Source organism: Cygnus atratus, chromosome 1 (genome assembly GCF_013377495.2).
Source record: "Cygnus atratus isolate AKBS03 ecotype Queensland, Australia chromosome 1, CAtr_DNAZoo_HiC_assembly, whole genome shotgun sequence".
Taxonomy (NCBI): domain Eukaryota; kingdom Metazoa; phylum Chordata; class Aves; order Anseriformes; family Anatidae; genus Cygnus; species Cygnus atratus.
Window position 1 is genome coordinate 197,320,395 of NC_066362.1, and position 18,280 is coordinate 197,338,674.

The 18,280-nt window shown below is 47.0% G+C and overlaps 1 protein-coding gene across 2 annotated transcripts in view; it reads left to right on the forward strand.

Moving 5' to 3' along the window:
* Nucleotides 1–4,764: 4,764 nt before the first annotated feature.
* SESN3 (sestrin 3) overlaps nt 4,765–18,280 on the forward strand; it is a 47,444-nt gene continuing 33,928 nt past the window's right edge. The window contains exon 1 of one of the 2 annotated variants that reach the window (XM_035542587.2): nt 4,765–5,052. In XM_035542587.2, the coding sequence (XP_035398480.1) occupies nt 4,915–5,052 (138 nt within the window). In that variant the 5' untranslated portion in view covers nt 4,765–4,914. The remainder of the gene's footprint in view (nt 5,053–18,280) is intronic. The other variant, XM_035542586.2, reaches the window with a different exon arrangement.

Below are 18,280 nucleotides of genomic sequence, written 5' to 3' on the forward strand. Positions count from 1 at the left end.
TTCCTCTAACAATGTAACACAAATCAAGCGCAAGCAATGCTAAATGGGCGCCCTAAACCTGCTGGTAATGAATGCAGGGCTGTCACTTGTTCGACGTGCTGGGAACGTGCTGCCTTTTCTGGCCTTTGAGAAACCACATCAATTTTCCTATCTATCCGTGTTTCGTACGGCTTTCCTGAATGATTCATGGACCCATGAAATGTGAGGCCTGTGACATGTGCCAATCACCTGTCTCACGCTCGCACCGCGCTTTATAGCTTCAGTCAGATAGGGAGAGTGGGTGAGGCTCCACAGTTAGGTGCTCACGTGCCCTCTTTTTCCTGATTATTTTTTTTCTGAACACAATTTGAGGGTCTTTTAATTTCGTATGGGACTTCTAGTCCTGTAGCAATCCGCTCGGAGCTACTGCGTGGCAGCTGCCCCCTCCTTTCCCCTCTCCCCAAGCTGCTGGAGGTCTGTGAATTGCAAACACATTCACTGCGAAACTAGTTCAATTTTACAGCACTGATCTTGCCAATCCAACCAAGAAGCATCAAGCTTTTGCATTAAGGTATGGACAATGAAAGCACTACACACTTTTATGGCACGGTCATGTCTTAGGGAAGAACCGTGTGGACCTACTGAGCACTTCTGGAGCATCTGCATGAGCACTGTGGCCAGACAGACGTTTCCGGGACACAGCTGATCAGCATCTGACCTACCAGCTTGGTTTTCAGCTGACAGCAGCTGGGTGTGATTCTTGCTGGAAGGCAGCGGAGATGCACCATACAGCTCTCAACTTTCTCCTTAGGAAGGTCCAGGCAGACATACGGCAGCCGCAGCTGCAGCATGAGCTCAAAGCTAGTATCACACCACGGTGTAAGTGCTCATTCAGAAACACCAAAAATGCATCCGATTCCTTCAGAAGGCGGAGAAATCCCTACTTCCTCTGGAAGTGTGTTCCTCCCTTGTGTTGTATTACTGTTTGTCTCCTAAACTTTGCAAAAGTTACGGTTGTTGGTGATAAAAGTCTGTTTAAACCAGGTCTCGCTCGGCAGGTCAGCAATCCGTCTGGAAGGCTGTGATGGTCTCTGTGATGGTCTGAAGCCAGTGTGCTCCATACCGTCAGGAAAAAAATCCCCCCCTTTCCCATACATGGCAATAACTGGCAGCCTCTTTAGGTGATCTCAGCATAAAGGACTGGTGGTGTTTACAGAATTCACCACCTTCTTAACATTTCTGGGCAGGTCAACATGCCAGGCTGCTTGTAATTAAATTACCTCTTCGTTTCAGGATTCTGCTTTCCCTTTCCATTCAGTATCTGGGCAAAAACTGAAGGGAACGCAGTTTTGGATGGCAAGGGATGTACGGCCGGATCCTAAAAGCTGCCAGACGATTGTGAAGGGAGCACCGAATACTTTTTGTAATACTTCTTTTGAGAAATAGATTCACAAGGAGGACTTTCAAGAACGTGGCCATGCTCACCAAGAAGTCAGTCTGTACAAAGAAAGGCTTTTATTCTGCAGAACTTACGCACTTGTTTAGCTTGAAATGGAACAAGCTGAGGGTTTAAAATCGGCCGCACACACGCACACGTCTTTGCGGGCAGCAGGACTTTGCAGATGGTGTAAGCCGGGCACATACACGGCGTTTTACACATTTTACACATGGATCCCAACAATTCATTTCAAAACACTGCACCTGGACAAAGACTTCGGGAATCTTAAAATTTTTGAAATTTTCTCTGCGCACACCGATTGTCTGGTACTGGATGCGCACTGCATTTGGCTCTGCTAAGTGTGTTTCTCATTTTCATTAGGCATTAAAACATTTGGGGAAAACAGAGAGGAAAAAATGAGCTTCAGAAAAGATATCCAAGAGATTTCTTGGGGGTGCAGGAAAAGATTTAAGTCAACTTCCATTCGCTGTATTGTTTCCAAAAACAATGAAAGGCTTTCAAGGCTTATGTTTCTCTTGACAGCTCTCAGACTCTACAGCACTGAAAGGCAGGACTGAGAGCCACAATGGTACTTAAGTGTTTATGGTTTAAGCGAGAGTTAGTCCACTGAATACTTCAGGGATCTGGGCACATACATCCCGCCTCCTTTCACAAGACGTCTGTGGCGGAACAGAGACTAGATATCCAATTTCTCCAAATTTAAGCCGCCTTACAAGTCAGCCTAGCTCGCACACTTGGCGAATGGAAAATGTTCCCATTTTTAACGGGCTTTGCTAAAGCTCCGAAGTTGTCACTCAAGGTGGGAGTAATTTCAGCGCGGAGGAATGGGACCCAGCCATGCTTCTGAATATACCCAGTCATGGCTACTCGCCGCTGTGGGAATAAAAGAAATTAATGCTGTTATTGAAATCTGAATATTTGCCAATGTCCCAACGTTAAATATTAACTCAATCAAACCCATTCTCTTCCTTGTGCTTCAAACTCGCCTGCTACTAGCCTCACCGACGTGTTTGAGTTTTGAAGCTGGCACGTTGACAGCAAATGAAGTGATCTTACGTGTGCTAAGGAGTCAGCTCTGCTGCTTGTGGCAGTAACTCTGCTCCTCTACCATTTGCTTTAAAACTTCTCACTCAGATAACATTGTAATGGAGTTCAGCACTAAATAAAAAGCCATTTACATCCTTCGTGTTGTTTACTTACATTTTAGCTTTGCATTCAGATTAGACGGTGGAAACTAACCTGTTTGGCTTCCCTTTGTCTCCTGGGCTGTAACAGCGCCGTGCTGCAGCATGTGGGATGCAAACACAGCACGGCGAGTACCTGTGCTCGGGTAAACAGGGGTTTCTCACGTCGGGATGCCATTTCTGTTATACTGCTTGGGAAAAACGAATACTCTCACATTTATTTACTATTCCAAGCGCCGTGCGTTATTGCCTGTGACCGTGGTGTTTGGATGCTTTCCACGCTGAGCTGACTAGGCTCGGTGTGCCTGCCTGCCTGCCTGCTGAAAGCAGCTCTGCTTCAGGTACAGATTCCTTCGGAAACTGGTGGCAGAGGCAGAGGATGCTGCTGTGGGTTTGGTTTTGCTTTCGGTGGAGAAGTTTGCTCGGAGAAACTTTTCGGGAGTTCTCGAAGACAGCCGGAGCTGGGTTCAATTAATCTCCTTAAGCTTAAGAGATGTAAATTGCTAATTTCATCGTGCCCTTTTTAGCCCAGCCAGTTGACTGAATTACACAATGCTTCGTTTTGCAAAAACAGAAGGTATTCCCATGGATAAAAGCAGACAAAGCAGATCACAGCTCCCGAGCAGGCAATTTGCAGCTATTTTGCCAGGAGAAATCTTGAAAACAATGCGTGCAACATCGTAAATCTTCTTAGAAACTTCAGCGGGCTGTAATGTTCAGTTCCCATAACACGGTGAAATCCTCCTTACCATAATCTTTCAAGATAGGCATTACGGAGCGCCCGATATTTAATGCGTAAACTTTTATTGAGCGGGGCTATCGGCGTCTGCGGGACTGCTCGCATTAACGCCCAGGTGCGCGTGCCACAAACCTAAAGGGCGTACGAGAAGGGAAACTTCAGCGATGCCACGATGTACGAGAGAGGTTAGCACCCCAAAACGGGGTTGTGCCTCAAAAGGGGGTTGTGTCCTAAAAGGGGGGTTGTGCCTCAAAAGGGTTTTGTGTCCCAAAAGGGGGTTGTACCCCAAAAGGGTTTTTTTTGCCCCCAAAGGGTTTTTTTTGCCCCAAAAGGGATTTATGCCACAAAAGGGGGTTGTGCCCCAAATGTGGGGTTGTGCCCCAAAATGGGGTTTGTGCCCCAAAAGGGGGTTTGTGCCCCAAAAGGGGTCTGTGTAAAGGGATTTGTGCCCCAAAAGGGGTTTGTGTCCCAAAAGGGAGGTTGTGCCCCACGAAGGGATTTGTGCTCCAAAAGGGGGTTTGTGCCTCAAAAGGGTTTTGTGTCACAAAAGGGGGGTTGGCACCTCAAAAGGGGGTTTGTGCCTCAAAAGCAGTTTGGCACCCCAAAAGAGGGTTTGTGCCCCATAAAGGGGTTTGTGCCCCGAAAGGGGATTTGTGGCTCAAAAAGGGGGTTGTGCCTCAAAGGGGGTCTGTGCCTCAAAAGGAATTTGTGCCCTAAAAGGGGTTTGTGCCCCAAAAGGGGATTTGTGCCCCCAAACGGGTTTGTATCCCAAAAGGGGGTTGTGCCCCATAAGGGGTTTGGCACCCCAAAAGGGGGTTTGTGCCTCAAAAGGGGTCTGCACCCCAGCTACCCCAGCAGACGACGGCTTCTCCTGTCCCCTAATGGCACCCTCCAGCTCCGCGCGGTAGTGTGGAGCCGGATAAACCCGGCTGACCCCACACAGACAGACACACGGACACCACGCACGGACACACAGACAGGGACCCCCTCCCTTCCCCTCCCCGCCCCCCCACAGCCCCAGGGAGGGGGCGGAGCCTCCCTCTCCTCATTTGCATCCCTCCCTCCCCTCCCCTCCCCGATTGGCTCTCCCAACCCCCGCCCCCACCCCCGGCCCCTCCCCTCTCCCCAACGCTGCCCGGAGACGCGGCCTCGCCCCGCCCCCTCTCCCCTCCCCTCCCCTTTTTTTTTTTTTTTCTTTTTTTTTTTTTTTTTACCTTCAGGCTGCCCGGAGATGGCAACGGCCGAAGCCTCATCCCATTGGCCGGCGGCGGCGGGGGGGGCGCTTTCCATTGGCCGGCCTGCCGGGCGGTGGGCGGGGCGGGCGGCGCCGATTGGCGGAGAGCTTCAGGGGGGTGTGCGCGGGGGGCAGCGGCCCGGCGGCGGGGCGCTGGGGGGCCGCGGCCGGGCGATGGGGGCGGCCGGCGGCTGCGGCTCCTGCTGCTGCTGCTGCTGCTCGCGCTGCGCGCACTGCTCGCGCTGCTCCCGCTGCTGCCGCTGCTGCTGCTGCTGCTGCTGAGCGGCGCGCGGCCCCCGCCCCGCCGCCCCCCGGCAGCATGAAGAGGGGCAGCGCCGCTTCCCTCGCGGGTGGCGGCGGCGGCGGTGGTGGCGGCGGTGGTGGTGGGGGGGGGGGAGCCGCCTCCGCCGCCGGGCAGTACCGGGTGTGCGGGAACTGCCGCAAGGTGCCCAGACAGGTACGGGGGTGGGGGGGGGGGAGAGGTTGGGGGTCTGGGGAGTAGGGGGGGGTGGGGAGGATTTGGGGGACCCCGCTATGATTTGGGGGGGGACCCCACTATGATCTGGGGGGGGACCCCACTAGGATTTGGGGGGGACCCCACTAGGATTTGGGGGGGGACCCCACTAGGATTTGGGGGAAGGACCCCACTAGGCTTTAGGGGGGGGATCCCCCTAGGCATTGGGGAGGACCCCTCTAGGTGCTGGAGGGAGACCCCAATAGTCTTTGAGGGGGACCCCTAATAGAATCTGGGGGGAAGACCCCATTAGGCTTTAGGGGGAGACCCTACTAAGCATGGGGGGGGACCCTGATAGAGTTTGGGGGAGCACCCCAATAGGCTTTGGGGGGATGACCCTGCTAATCTGTATGAAAAGACCCCACTAGACTTTGAGGAGGACCCCACTAATCTTTGGGGGGGAACCCCACCAGTCTTCAGAGGTAGACCCCACTATGCTTTAGGGGGGGACCCCACTAAGCTCTGGGGAAGAACCCCACCAGTCTCTAGAGGCAGACCTCACTAGGCATTGGGGGGGGCACCCCACTAGGAATTGGGGGCACCCCCCTAGATGAAGGCCTGGGGAACCCCCCCCCAGGCAAGGTCTAGGGGCTCCCTGTGGGTGAAAGGGGGCCCCAGCTGGGTGTAGGGGTATCAGGGCCCCTGGGGTGTAGCTGCAGGTGGGCCCTGCCACCCCCACTCTTTACCCACCAAACCCCATCCCACGGGGGTCCCCGCTGGCTCTAGGGGCCGGGGGGGGCTGCTGGGGGTCACCCCGCACCCAGCCCCGCTGGGAAAGTTGCTCCGCAGCAGAGCCCCGAGCAGCAGTACGGCTCAGGAGAGGTTCCGAAATCCCAGCTGATTAAAAAAATAAAATAAAACGGGGGGGAGGGGGGGGAAAAAGCCCCCCCAGCCCGCCCGTGCAGTTATTAAGGGCCCCGCGGAGGGGACCCGCCGCATCGCCACCTCCGCTGGCCATCTGCGGAGCTGGGAGCTCGCTGAGGTGCTTTTTGTTTGTCCAGCGCAAATGAATTAAAATTGCTGAGCTGTGCAAACGCCAGTCCCGGAGCCCGCGATGAAGGCGACGATGCCGTCCTTTAATCCAGTCCCTCCCGATCCCCTTTTGCACCACCGGCTTCGCTAAGAAAGCCTCGAAGTCACCGAGCTCAAATATTTGCGCTCTTTGTCCAAAAACTGTTTTTCTTCCTCTGTGGGTCAGGCCAAGTGCCAATCAAAGTTGTTTTTCAAGCCTCTCTTCCCTGCAGTAGGACTGCTTTTTTTTTTTTTTTTTTTTTTTTAAGGGTTTGGTTTTTGGAAAGGAGGTGTGTGTCTAGAGGCAGGGGGGAGGAGAAACCTTCCATCTCGGTCGGAGGGAGAAGTAGATCTTAAAAAAAAAAAAAAAAAAATCATGTTTCTCGGATATTTTAATGGAAACAAAATCTTATTAAATGTGCATGCTTGGTATGCGCAGTTATTTTTTCCATAAACTCTTGGATCATGTTACAGCTGATACTTGGTGCTGGGCTCTGAGCTCAGCTTGCGAGAAATGCAGTGGATCAGAGAAGTGCACATCAGCAGCGCCTGCCTCTTAACCGTTTCCTTCCAGCATCCCGTCCCTCCTCGGCGGCAGCTCGCTGCGTTCAGGGGGAACGAGTGCTTAAAAAGAGAGAAGTTCTCCGGGGTTAAAGCCTGAAACAGCTTCAGACTTGACATACGTCTGAAGACACACAAATTATCCGGTGCCAAATATGTCTGTGGAGAGAGCAGGGAGGGAGCGGGCTTTGTTCTGCCAAATAATCAGAATGTTTTGTTGACAAATAAACTGGTGCTTGGCAGCGCTTCTATACCTAAAATTAAATTTAAATTATTGAGTTGTTTTTTTTTTTTTTTGAAGCTGTAGCCTCATCGTGCTGGGGAGGTCCTTTTATACCGCTTTACATTGGGGTGGGGGGGCAGGATTAGGTTTTACTTCCCTGCTAATAGGAAACTTTCTCAGATTAGATGTGTTTTTTAGCTATTTAGCGGGGATGGTGGTTGTATGGTAAAGCAGAGGAGCCCAGGTGGGTCTCTTGAAGGCAACTCACTGCTGTCCTGGTTTGTCTATGGTCCGTTGAACTACTTCTGTTGCAAAATTGTGGAAAGAGAAGAGAAACCTAACAGCAGCCCATGAAACCCAGCCGATCTCTTGTAGGTGTTTTGTGCTTGCACTCGGGCATCGTTGCATCTGTTTTTCCTAGGCTGGGCAATAAACAGAAGTATAAAGCTGCTGGCTCCATCTGTAGTCATTTAAAAGTTGGGCTAATGAAATCAGTGTAAATTTTAACCTTTTGCACTTCACTGGCAAGCAAACAAGTAGAAAACGGGGCGGGGGGGGGGGGGACAGGCTTGGTGAAAGTGAGACGTGAATGCGACCTGAGTCTCCGAGTAATAATCTTCAGATAAGTGCTGCCTCATCTGTTCTTTTGATGGCTTTTTTTTTTTTTTTAATGCTCATGTGATAATACGCTGGGAGAATGATTGGTCTTCAAACGTGCTGAATCTCTTCTGCCCTCCTCAGTCTTAAGGCTTGAGCTGAAGGCACTCGAATGCTTGCAGCGTCGGCAGCGCTGTTGGCAAATGTCGCAGGGGGCAAAACAAGGCTGCTGCTCCCTGCCCTGTAACGAAACTGGAAATAGCCTAGCAGATTTGGGATGCTCACAGGCGAAGGTAAGTTTCTCTTTCAGCAGGGAAACAGGAAAAGCCAGGTGCGGCCGTTTGGGTTTCAGCTAACTTCAGATTAACCAAAGTTACTTCGTGCTGCAAAAAGTTCTGCTAGGGTAGTGCTAGCGCCTGGGTAAGGATCCGATAGTTACATATGCCTACGAGGAGGATTTTTCGTAACAAAAATTAAAATTTTCCAACTGGATTTATTGTTACAGGACCCTTCAGATAGGCAGGTACCCTTGCAGAGCAATCGCTGCTGACCAGGAGGGCTGAGATGGACGTGGCCGTGAGAGCTAAAGCAAGGACTGGCAGCCAGAAGTAGGCGATGCTGTTCTAGGTTCTGCGAGTCAGCCTGTGGAAAAGACAACCAAGGCAAATGCTTTGATTCAGCTTGAAATAAATGGAAGAGTGAGCAAAACTAGATCCGTAGTTCCAGTTTGTGGGCCTGATAGGTGTGCTTTTTAACTGAAATGCAGTGTTTTCGGCATATTGGGAGGCAAAAGCGCTTAAAGTGTCGTGCGAGTGCTGGAGCCAAGTATTGCACAGAGGTGGCTGAGCGTTGCTGCCATCGCTAGGGCCTGTTCTCCAGATCTAGAGGTGGAAAATCCTCCACTGGGTGTGGGTGAGGAAGTCCCCTGGGCTGGGGAGCTCAGGGGCACAGACCTGATGGGGGCTGGAGCTTGTCTGAAATCCCAGGTTCTCGTACCAAAAAGAAATCCACATCGCGAGCCAGCCAGAAGAGCACACAGAGGAGGGACTCAGTATTCCTTTGGACAAATAACTGCCTCAGGAAGGCTTTCAGCAGAAAGCAAAGACTCTTCAGGGGATGGAAAAATCCTGATACGCCAGGAAATGTAGGAGCAGGGAGGATTTGCCAACTGTTGCAGCTTAGTTGCAAATTGCAATGCTTATGAAGTAAAAGGGTCTTTTTTTTTTCGTGTGTGTAAGAACAGGTCGATAGGATAGAAAAGAAAATAAGTTTAGTTCCAGAAGTAAACATTTGTTTTGTGCTAGATTTCAGCGGGGGACATAGGGGAGCAATGACAAAATGGATGATTTTGGGCATCCCTTACTGTTAGCCTGATGAGGTGAAGCCAGCTCAGACAACCCAGCAGGCCTGAGCCCATCTCCATGCTGGTATCCTGGAAAAACTGTGTGAAATCCCAAATCTGTTCCTGGTTTTTCACAGAGCTGTCAAATCAGGGTGATCCTGTGACAGGGAAATAGCGCTGAATGTGATGGGCAGAATTTCCGTGCTCCTCATCCCCCACGCCAGGATCCTTCTTTAACGCGAGCCTCAATGCTAGACGAGGTACTAAAACAAATGTAGAAGGAAAAGCATACAGATAAATGAAAAATATGTATGATACAACCCAAAGTAGGTCGCGATAAGCTAAGTAGTAGTCTTCTGCGGGTAAGATCTGTAGTGTCCTCTTCTGAAAGCTATATATTGACTAAAACAAGTTTGTTTTTTTTCATTGAATGTCTGAGACAATGCCACAGGCTGAATTTTTTGCTTCAGCAGTAAGTCAGCTGAAAGCAAGCTTTGGGATTTACTGGCACAGAATGTCCTAATCGGGACCTGGGGGGCGGACGGTGGTGGGCCACAACGAGAGGGGACTTCCAGTGGGTTTTCTGCTGTTTGTTACTGACAAATTTTGGGAAGAGCAGCAGCAGCGAGGAGAAGGGTCTCGGTGTGCAGGAGGACCCTCAGCTCCAGTCACCCTGCAGCTGGGGAGCAGGGAGGCCGGGAAGGATGGCTCTAAGCTCAACAGGCACAAAGGTGAGCTGGTTAGGTGCTTGTTTCACAAAAAGAACCTAAAAGAGTTTGCTTTTCTAATCCCGCAGAAAGAAAGGCCGAGAGGGGATGTGATTGGTGTCTATAAATACATCAGATGGCAAGAGCCAGCGAGGAGAAATAAGCTGAAGAGCAGATGGATATAAAAGGGTCGTAAATACACGTTTAGGCTGGAAAACTAAGTGTCCAGAGTGGTGAGGTTCTGGAAGAGTTTGTTCTAGGTCTAGAGCTGTCAAAAATACACTTGAAAATACATTTCAAAAATACTTTTAAGATAGAAGGAGTGGTGAATGTCATCAGATGATGCAGCGCTTACAACAGCACTGGCCTAGACTCAGTGAGCTGAGGTCACGTCAAAAAAAAAAAAAAAAGAGAGAAGAGACACTTTCATTCACTTGATTGTTCTACGTGGGTGAGTAAGAAAGTAGCCCAAAAGTGAACCAAAAATAGTCTAATGTCAGGTCTCATAAGGCTGTGTAAGCGAAAATGTGTGTCACCGTGAGTCATGGAGGTGCATGGAGATGCTGGTACCTGTTCTGTGGAAATCAAAAGGCCTCTCAAGGACGTCTCGAATATTTTAAAGAAAGCCACCCCGGTTCAATGTATTCTGAGCATATGCAAACTAAAGCTGCCGTGCCTCTGCTGGAAGAGCCCCGCAGGTTTTCCATGGCGCGTTATCGCCTGGTGTGCTGTGGTTGGCCTCGGAGGTCTGATCGTCAGGCTTGGCTGGGGCAGAGAAGCTTACTTTGTAAAATCAAACAGCATCCTCGGCGGTTCTAGCTGCTCTCGGTAATAGTCCCGTCGCTCTGCAGCTGCCTCCGTTCGCAGTTGCCTGGATAACTTCAGGTCTCCGGTGGGCCTCTCTCTGAAGGGGTTCTCAAAGGGATTTGCAAACCTCGGCACGGAGAGCTAACTCTGGTTTTATCGCATCTAATTTTAGCGACTTTCTGTTGTCTGAGGCACTCTGCGTGCTGCCGGGGTTGTCCTCCTGTCCCTCCTGTCCTCCTGTCCCCAGCGCTGGAGCTGCTTCTGCGTGCTCGGCTGGGGAAGAGGTGGGGAATGTGGCCTCTGAGGGGCCAAAATCTTAACAAGACCCTCACCTTCATCAGTTGTTCTTCTTTATCTGGCTTAAAACCAAAGCGAACAACAACAAAACACACTCAAAACAAAACTTAGAAACCAGGATCCTTTCCTGTGGAATATATGCACTGAAAACCCGGTGATGACTCTGTTTTCTCTCCTTCTCCATCCTTGCAAATCTTGCAAGTAATTCATATCTTTTTAGAGTCTGACCCTTTTAAGTAATTGTTTTCCTGGCTCCCTGTGTTAATTATTGGCTTTGGTGTCTGGAATCGGAGAGCGCTATTGCTGTTTTAGCATTTCTGCTGGTATTGAGTGTTCCTCCACTTGTATCTTAAATGGTAACGTAAAACATATTCCTCATACCTTTCTAGTCTCATGTGCTGAAAATGAGAAGAGAGATTTTCATTAGACCTGTAATGACAGTGACATGAGTGAAGCAAACCTGTGGAGGACCATGTTTTGCAATGACAAGCCTGGCAGCAACCCTGCTCATTTGAAATAGTCGCTTTTATTTAAAAAAAGGAAAGAAAATGTATTCCCTGAATTACAGGGAACTAGTGGAGGCAGGAGGGGAAAAAAAATGGGGAGGAGGATTTTTCTTCAAAAGAAACCTTGAGGTTTAATGTTCAGAGTGAGTTAGCCAAGCGTGGAGGTTGTCCTCTATTAAGACTTACTGTTGCTGGTAGGAGCGGTGCATTGCATTAGCCAAATCGCAGGCTGTGGTTTGGAGATGTGGATTCTGCGCGCATTTGCTTTAAATTTATGCATATTACTTAATTAGTGCTTCAAATTTCATGTCTCTTTAAATGACGATGTTTTGAAATCTGAAAAAAAAAAGAGATGGTTCGTTAAGCATCCTTGGTTTTTCACCTCTCCCACGTTGGCGAGGGAGATGTTGATACTCGCTCGGTTCTGTATTTGAACTATTTTTTTTTTCCTGGCTAGGAAGATTTGAGAGAGAAGATATTGGTGTAATTCTCCCCTGGTTTTGCTTAGCTAGGGGAGTTTGTCTGGAGATCTTATTATCAGATTTCCATTTCCAGGGCTGGAGAGTAAGAATGGATCACAGGCGTGGTTTGCTTGGCCAGACTGAGCATTGGCTTCTGTGTAAGTGGGTCAGGATAGGCTGGGGGGAGAGGGGTGTTTGCAGCAGAAAAGAGATTCAGGTTGTCAGGAGGGAGACCTTGGTTAATGAGAAATTGCACGTTGTCAGCTTCGGAAAAGCCTGGATGGAAATAATTTACGCTGTTTAATTTCTCTGTTCTTTGCAGGTGTTCCTGTTTGTATGCGGAGATCCTTTCCGTTGTTTTCTCTGCAAGCCAGCCTGGTAGTCTGTGTTAAGTAGAAGCTATAGGGAGCATATAATGCAGATGAGCCAAATATGTTGTGAACTGCCCTTCCAGGGAGGTAGGGATATTCTCCACAAACAAAAGTCCCGTTTATCAGTCAGTCCATTGAAGGCATTGGGGATATTTCAAGTATTCAACCCTGTCGTACGGGGTTCTCTGTACGACACCCTGGGCAAACCAGTGTTACAGATAATACAGGGGAGGCCCTGATCAAGGACTATTAATTCCAAATGTCTCTCCTAACCACTGGCTTCACACTTTTATTATAGGATACTTCCTGCATATCAGACATCGGATAACTATCAGCTGGGGCAGAACACCACTGTAGATGAGAATTCTTATTGCATGTTTAGGATGCTGAGAAACTAATGGCTTTGTTCTTGGTATAGACTGTATCAACCATTGATATATTCAATTATCTTCATTCTCACATCTTATTTAAATTGAGAGGTAGATGTTTTGAAGCGTAGGCTTTTTTCTTCTAGGGCATAGTGCTTGTGACAACTGCGGGCTTGACCAGATGCAAGGTAGGGAGGGGCTGAGCAGGGAGTAAATGATGGTACTCAGGGCCAGAGACAGAAATCGGTGTTCTTAATCTCAAAAGGTGCCATAAATCTTTCCTGAACGTCCCTGGTTATCTGAATTAGAGTAAGATAAATAGATAGGTACAATCTCCTGATTAAACGTCTGTTTTCTTTCTTGTTAACGGCTCTCTCGTATTTCTCTCAAGGGTAAGCATCTTGTTTTCACAGACCAGCAATGGATTTCTAATGGATTCTGGGCTTAGCATCCAACCTAATGAACCTGGTAACACAGTTTGAGGCTACCTGCAATCCCTTTACTCAGGGCAGTGCGTGGAAAAAAAATAATTTTAGAGAAATATGAAGTATTCCCAGCTTCGTTTCTTAGAAGTAGGCTGGAACCGAAGGGGATAAATAACCCTGTGTCACACAACGAGTAAGTTCCTTGTGGACTTGCTCCATATTGTGTGGTCAGCGCGTGGACCACCCTTAGAGTTGTGGTTTAAATTTTCAAACATACACAAGTGTTAATTTCACATATAGGAAAGCCAGGAAATCCACATTCCTGACAATTACGTGGAACCATAGCTCTCTATTATCTCTAAAGGTCCAGAAGGCAATTGGAGGAAAAGCAAAAGGTGACTTTCAACCCAGCTTTTCATCTATTCAGAGTGAACAATAAACTCATAAATACATTCAGTATATCTCAGTTACTGCACTGCACAATCAAAATACATAATTGTGTATCTGCTTAAAAGACTATTAAATTTGAACTTAGTTTTGACAGCAAAGCAGAGAGGACTGTAAATTCTTCTAAAAGCATCAGCTAACTCTAAAAGATCAATTAAATTCTTCCTGAGAAGAGAGGAATGACTGCAAAGACGTATTCTCACTTACACATTTAATGTTCATTTGCACGTGAAAATGTTGACTTAGAGGTAACTTGGGAATTAAGAACTTGTGCTGCTGAGCAATTCCACAAAACCAAAGTCAGAGGTATATCGATGGTAGGAAGAAGTGCTAGCTGTCCTGCTGTAAACCATTCTTAGAGCAGTACAGGGTTTCTTACTCAAAATCATTTTTTATCTGTCTCTGGGCTATTACGGCATTGGATTTGCTCTTGCTGATACTGACAAAGATTGAAAGCCAGCATATGTTCTCTCTCCTATATGAATTGTGCAGTTAAAATTATTTAATAAGGCACTATCTTAACAGCAGTGAACTTAATTTAATAGCTTGTGCTTGTAAATATGTTTAATATCTTCTGCTTTAGCATGTGGTGAAGGGAATATAGTTATATTATTGGCTAAATATATCTGGAGGTGTTTTGGCCATATGGTTCTAAATCTGTTTTAATGTAATTATCTCTATTAACTTAAAAAAAAAATAAAAAAAAATCCCTCCAAGTTGACTGACATTCTTCTCAGTAAAGCACCCTCACTGCTGATTAGAGGTGTGGAAATAGTAATTTGTTCTAGCGTTTAGAAATTTGATTAGCCCTCTAATGAAATGGAGCGCCTACACGCTGTCTAAATACTCTACCTGACACCAGTTGGATCTCATCCAGGGTGGAAGAACACTTGAAATGTTGCTTTACTACAATATGTTTTGTGTCTTGAAATCAACTGTGCTGCCTGCATGCAAATACCCCCTGGCTGTTCAGCAGGCGGAGTGAACCTTGACCCTCCCAGGAAATCAGCATCAGGATTTGATTATCTGCTGAGCGTTCGTTGCCTCGCTGCAATAACTAGGGTAGAATTAGAAAATTAAGGAAACTGTGTATGTGGAAACACCCATGTTACTGACTGTAAGGTAGGCTTGAGCATGGCTGTACGCATACGCAATACCTGTGGTATAACATGCAGATGATGTGGAAGCATGCTGCTAAGACTCTACAGCTATTGCTATTCTTGCGAAGTAATGAGCTGGTAAAAGCACACTGTGAATGAAGATTAAAGTTACAGAACTACTCCAGCGCTCTCCCCGTTACGAGCCAGCTTGTTCTGTGTCGTGCAAAGGCTTGACAGAAACAACTGCTGGGTGCCATGGCAGCTGTTGTAGCACCCATATTTTAGACCCTCTTTAACTCAGCTGGATATAGTTCTCGTTCAAGAGCACTACTGCTGGAGAAGTCTGAATCAGGACTCTTCATTCACATCCTGCAGTAGAAACTTCCAGACTCTTCGTGGTAGGAAACACGTGAAAACAACGCTTCAGGTGCATGATCTCCATTAGTCAACAACAGTTCATTTTGACCGATCAGCTTACAGAAGACAAGCTCTAATGCATTTGAACTAGAATCACATACAGCATTTTGTATTCTTCCTTGTAGTTCTTTATTACCTGTTTTCTCCACCGTTGGGGACTTCAGTATTTTCACTTTTTGCAATCTCCACTTTTCAACAAATCCATTGGAAGGGCGTTGAACCGAAAAAGCTGCAACTGGTTTATGCTGTTTTAATGCTTCAGGAGACTCCAGAATATTTTTTTTTCCATCTTATGCTCCTTCCAGAAAACCCAAACAAACTGTTCAATTACATTAGTAGTTCAGATTTTGCCCGCAGGATATTACTGCGGGAAAAATGGACAAGGCAGTAACACCGGGGATCGTGTAAGTAGAACCTGCTTTGAGATAAGTGACTTTTATTCCAGCAATTTAAAACTCGTTGTCTGTCTTCAACACGGGTGCTTCAAAAGTAGTTGGAAGAAAGGGTGTGTTGGTTGAAAAGGTCATCTGTAGCATAATTAAAGGATGAAGGAACCTGCAGCCCATGTTGTAGTTCTTCAGGGGAGACGGGAGTTTGTACTTGTTACACACGAGCAGAGAATAAGTGGAACAAGAGCGGTCGTTGGCCATGCTGGAGCTGTCTTTGCTCTGAAAAGCAGAATGGGAATGGAGGTGGAAGGAAGGTCTCCCTCTGTGCCCCTGTTCCTTAGGTCACTTATGCAGAAGATAGTAGATAAAGCTGTAGTTACTTGACCTATTTATCCAACAGAAACTTGCAGTACAAGCAAAAGCAGTTTGACTATCCAGTGCTGTTGCTGTTTCATATGGGACACTCCTTTGGGTTAAGCTGTGCCTCATGAATACTTACAGGCAGCATCCAGCCATCCAACGTGAGTAATTCTTGTTTTAGAAGCTAGGTCTATGGCTTCGGTTCATATTTTGCAGAAAACTTGGAGTACCCATTGCACAGTCTTAATTTCTGTCCGTACAGAGCTAAGCTGGGTGCAAATAAAGACTGTGAATCTGTCTCTTAGGAGCTGGGCCTATTCCAATAAAAGGGTTTTCATTTGGATTTGGTTCCTTCATACAGAAAAAGGATGAGTAGGCTGGAATGTGACGGAGGGTGGAAGTAGGCAGTGCGTGTTAACCACTCTTGCGTTGCTGCAGGAGAGGTTATCCAGGCAGGGTATAAAATAAGTGCTTTTATTATTTCTGTAGCACTTGCTGGTGATTTTTTTTTGTAGTCATTTAGTCACTAAAATATAGCCAAAAGTCCTCTTAGTAAAAGTGTGGGCAGTAATCTGAGGAGACGGTGGAGCCCGGCAGCGCTGAGGTTGGCGGTAAATCTGAAGCCCTGCCAATCTGCTGGGCCACACGGGACATGTGCTTGTATTTACACACGGTACGTCTTCTATACAAGTTATGAATCTTCATTTTTAAAAACCAGCATCTCTTTGGCAGGAAAATACCAGCTGTGTACCATAGGTCTTTGCTGCCACCAGCTCAGCCACGTTAAGTCAGCGTAGTTCAGCGATGGTATCTTGGCAGTGACTCACTTGGGTAAGACTTAGATTAAGATGCAAAATAATATTCATTTAAAAAAAAAAAATGGGAAGAAAGAGGAAGAAACTGCTTGACTGCAAGTATTGTTGTGGTCATTCCAGTAAGTCAGTGGCTTTCATTTATGCTACCAAGATGAGGCCTTTCCTCTGTCGGTCTCCTGTCCAAACCTCTCCCAGCCTAATCAAGCACGAAGTGGTTGGTGTGTCAGCTCCTTGCTTATTGTAAAACAAACTCCAGTCTTTCTCTTTGGAGAAATAATTTGTTCTAATTGACGACTACGTTAGGATTTCCTATCAGGTGAAGAACCACAAGGGCTCACCCGTGGTTTTCCATCTGTGGCCCTGGCACCCATAACTTTTCTCTGGACTTCTTTTAAGGAGTCTCCGGAAACTTGTGTAAGAAAACTTATTCCAGTAAATGTATGCGTGGTGTAGATAACACCTCCTTCTGAAAAATGCTTAGGAGTCAATTAACGAAAAAAAGGCTTAAGCCCCTGGCTTAGACAGCAAGGTGCTTGCTATTGGAAACTGTACCTTTAGGCTAGAGGTAAAGCACGTTAGTCCGGGAGATTTTATTTTTCATCTGGCACATTCTTTCTGTTTGAGTCACCGACTGAATAAAAATGGCAAAAAAAACATGCTTCTCTTAAAGCAGGAGGACATTGTTCGTGTTGGACCTCCAGAGGGACTATCCTTTTCCAGACAGATCAGGGAGAACAGCATCGGTGTTTCTTATGTTATTTGAATTGTAACAAAGATGCTCAACAGTCATCAATTGTAAATGAGCATTCAGCTGAGAAACTTGTGCTGAGGGGGTTTCCCATTGTTACGAAAGCTTTGCAGTGGATTAACTTCTGAAATTCTGTGGGTCATGTTAACATTTCATTGAGTGGAATTTTAAGGACCCATGGCCACAAGTTCTCTTTCCTGTAAACTAGAAGCCTTGTGTCAGCATCATATTATAATATTTTTATGTTGGCTTGAATTTTGATGTGAACAGCTTAGGTGAAGATCTTCATGATGAGGTAGCGCAGCCAATGCCTGCTTATATTCTTCCAGGTACATATGGATCTAAACAAACATCCTTTCCCCATAAATGAGTAGGGAGGGTACATACTTACATTGTCTTCATGTTTTAACTCTTCGGGGCTTTTTCCTTTTTTCAGACCTAAATGGATGTAATTTCTGATAGGGCACATTCAAAAAAGGGAATAGATATTTCCTTCCTAAAACCAGTATTATTAAACAACTAAAGTGTAAGGTGCTCAAAATTACAACGTATATGATGCAATACCATCTGTGTTGAATAGATAGCCCAATAATGTGCTCACCCAGGCAGCTGAGGAGCTGTCTGATGTGGGCTGCATCCTTTAGACTGGAGTAGCAGGACCTTTTTGTTTTCTGCAACAGTCCTGTGTAGCTAAAATGCTTCTCTTTGTTCGGGTGATGCCAATTCATACCTATATTGGAAAATATATCTGAGCAAGTTCATGGTGACGTCCCCTTGGAGCTACCTCCCAGTCTCTAAGTATTTGCAACTTGAAAACTTCCTGAGCTGGGGCTGGTTTCTCCATATTTAATAACCATTCATGCATGTCTCTTCCATGAGCTCCAACACTTTCCTTCTGAACACACATAAACTCCAGGTGTCCCCAACATCTTATGACAAGGATTTCCACAGCTTAGTTGCACATTTTGGAAGGGGTTTAGTAGCTTTGTCTGGCCTTGTCACTCGCTACTCAGTTCCTAATCCTTTTATTGGAAGTGTTCCATGCTATTTGTGGACTGTGACAGCCAGGAGGCCGTAAATTAAAATATCTTGACGTGCTTCTGACAGCAAGCTCAACAGTTCAGAGTTGCTTTCCAAGACCCAAGCTACTGTAATCCTGTGTGAAAAAGATGGCAGAAAGCTAGTTGTGGAGGCACTAGCACTGAGCTGAGCACGTCTT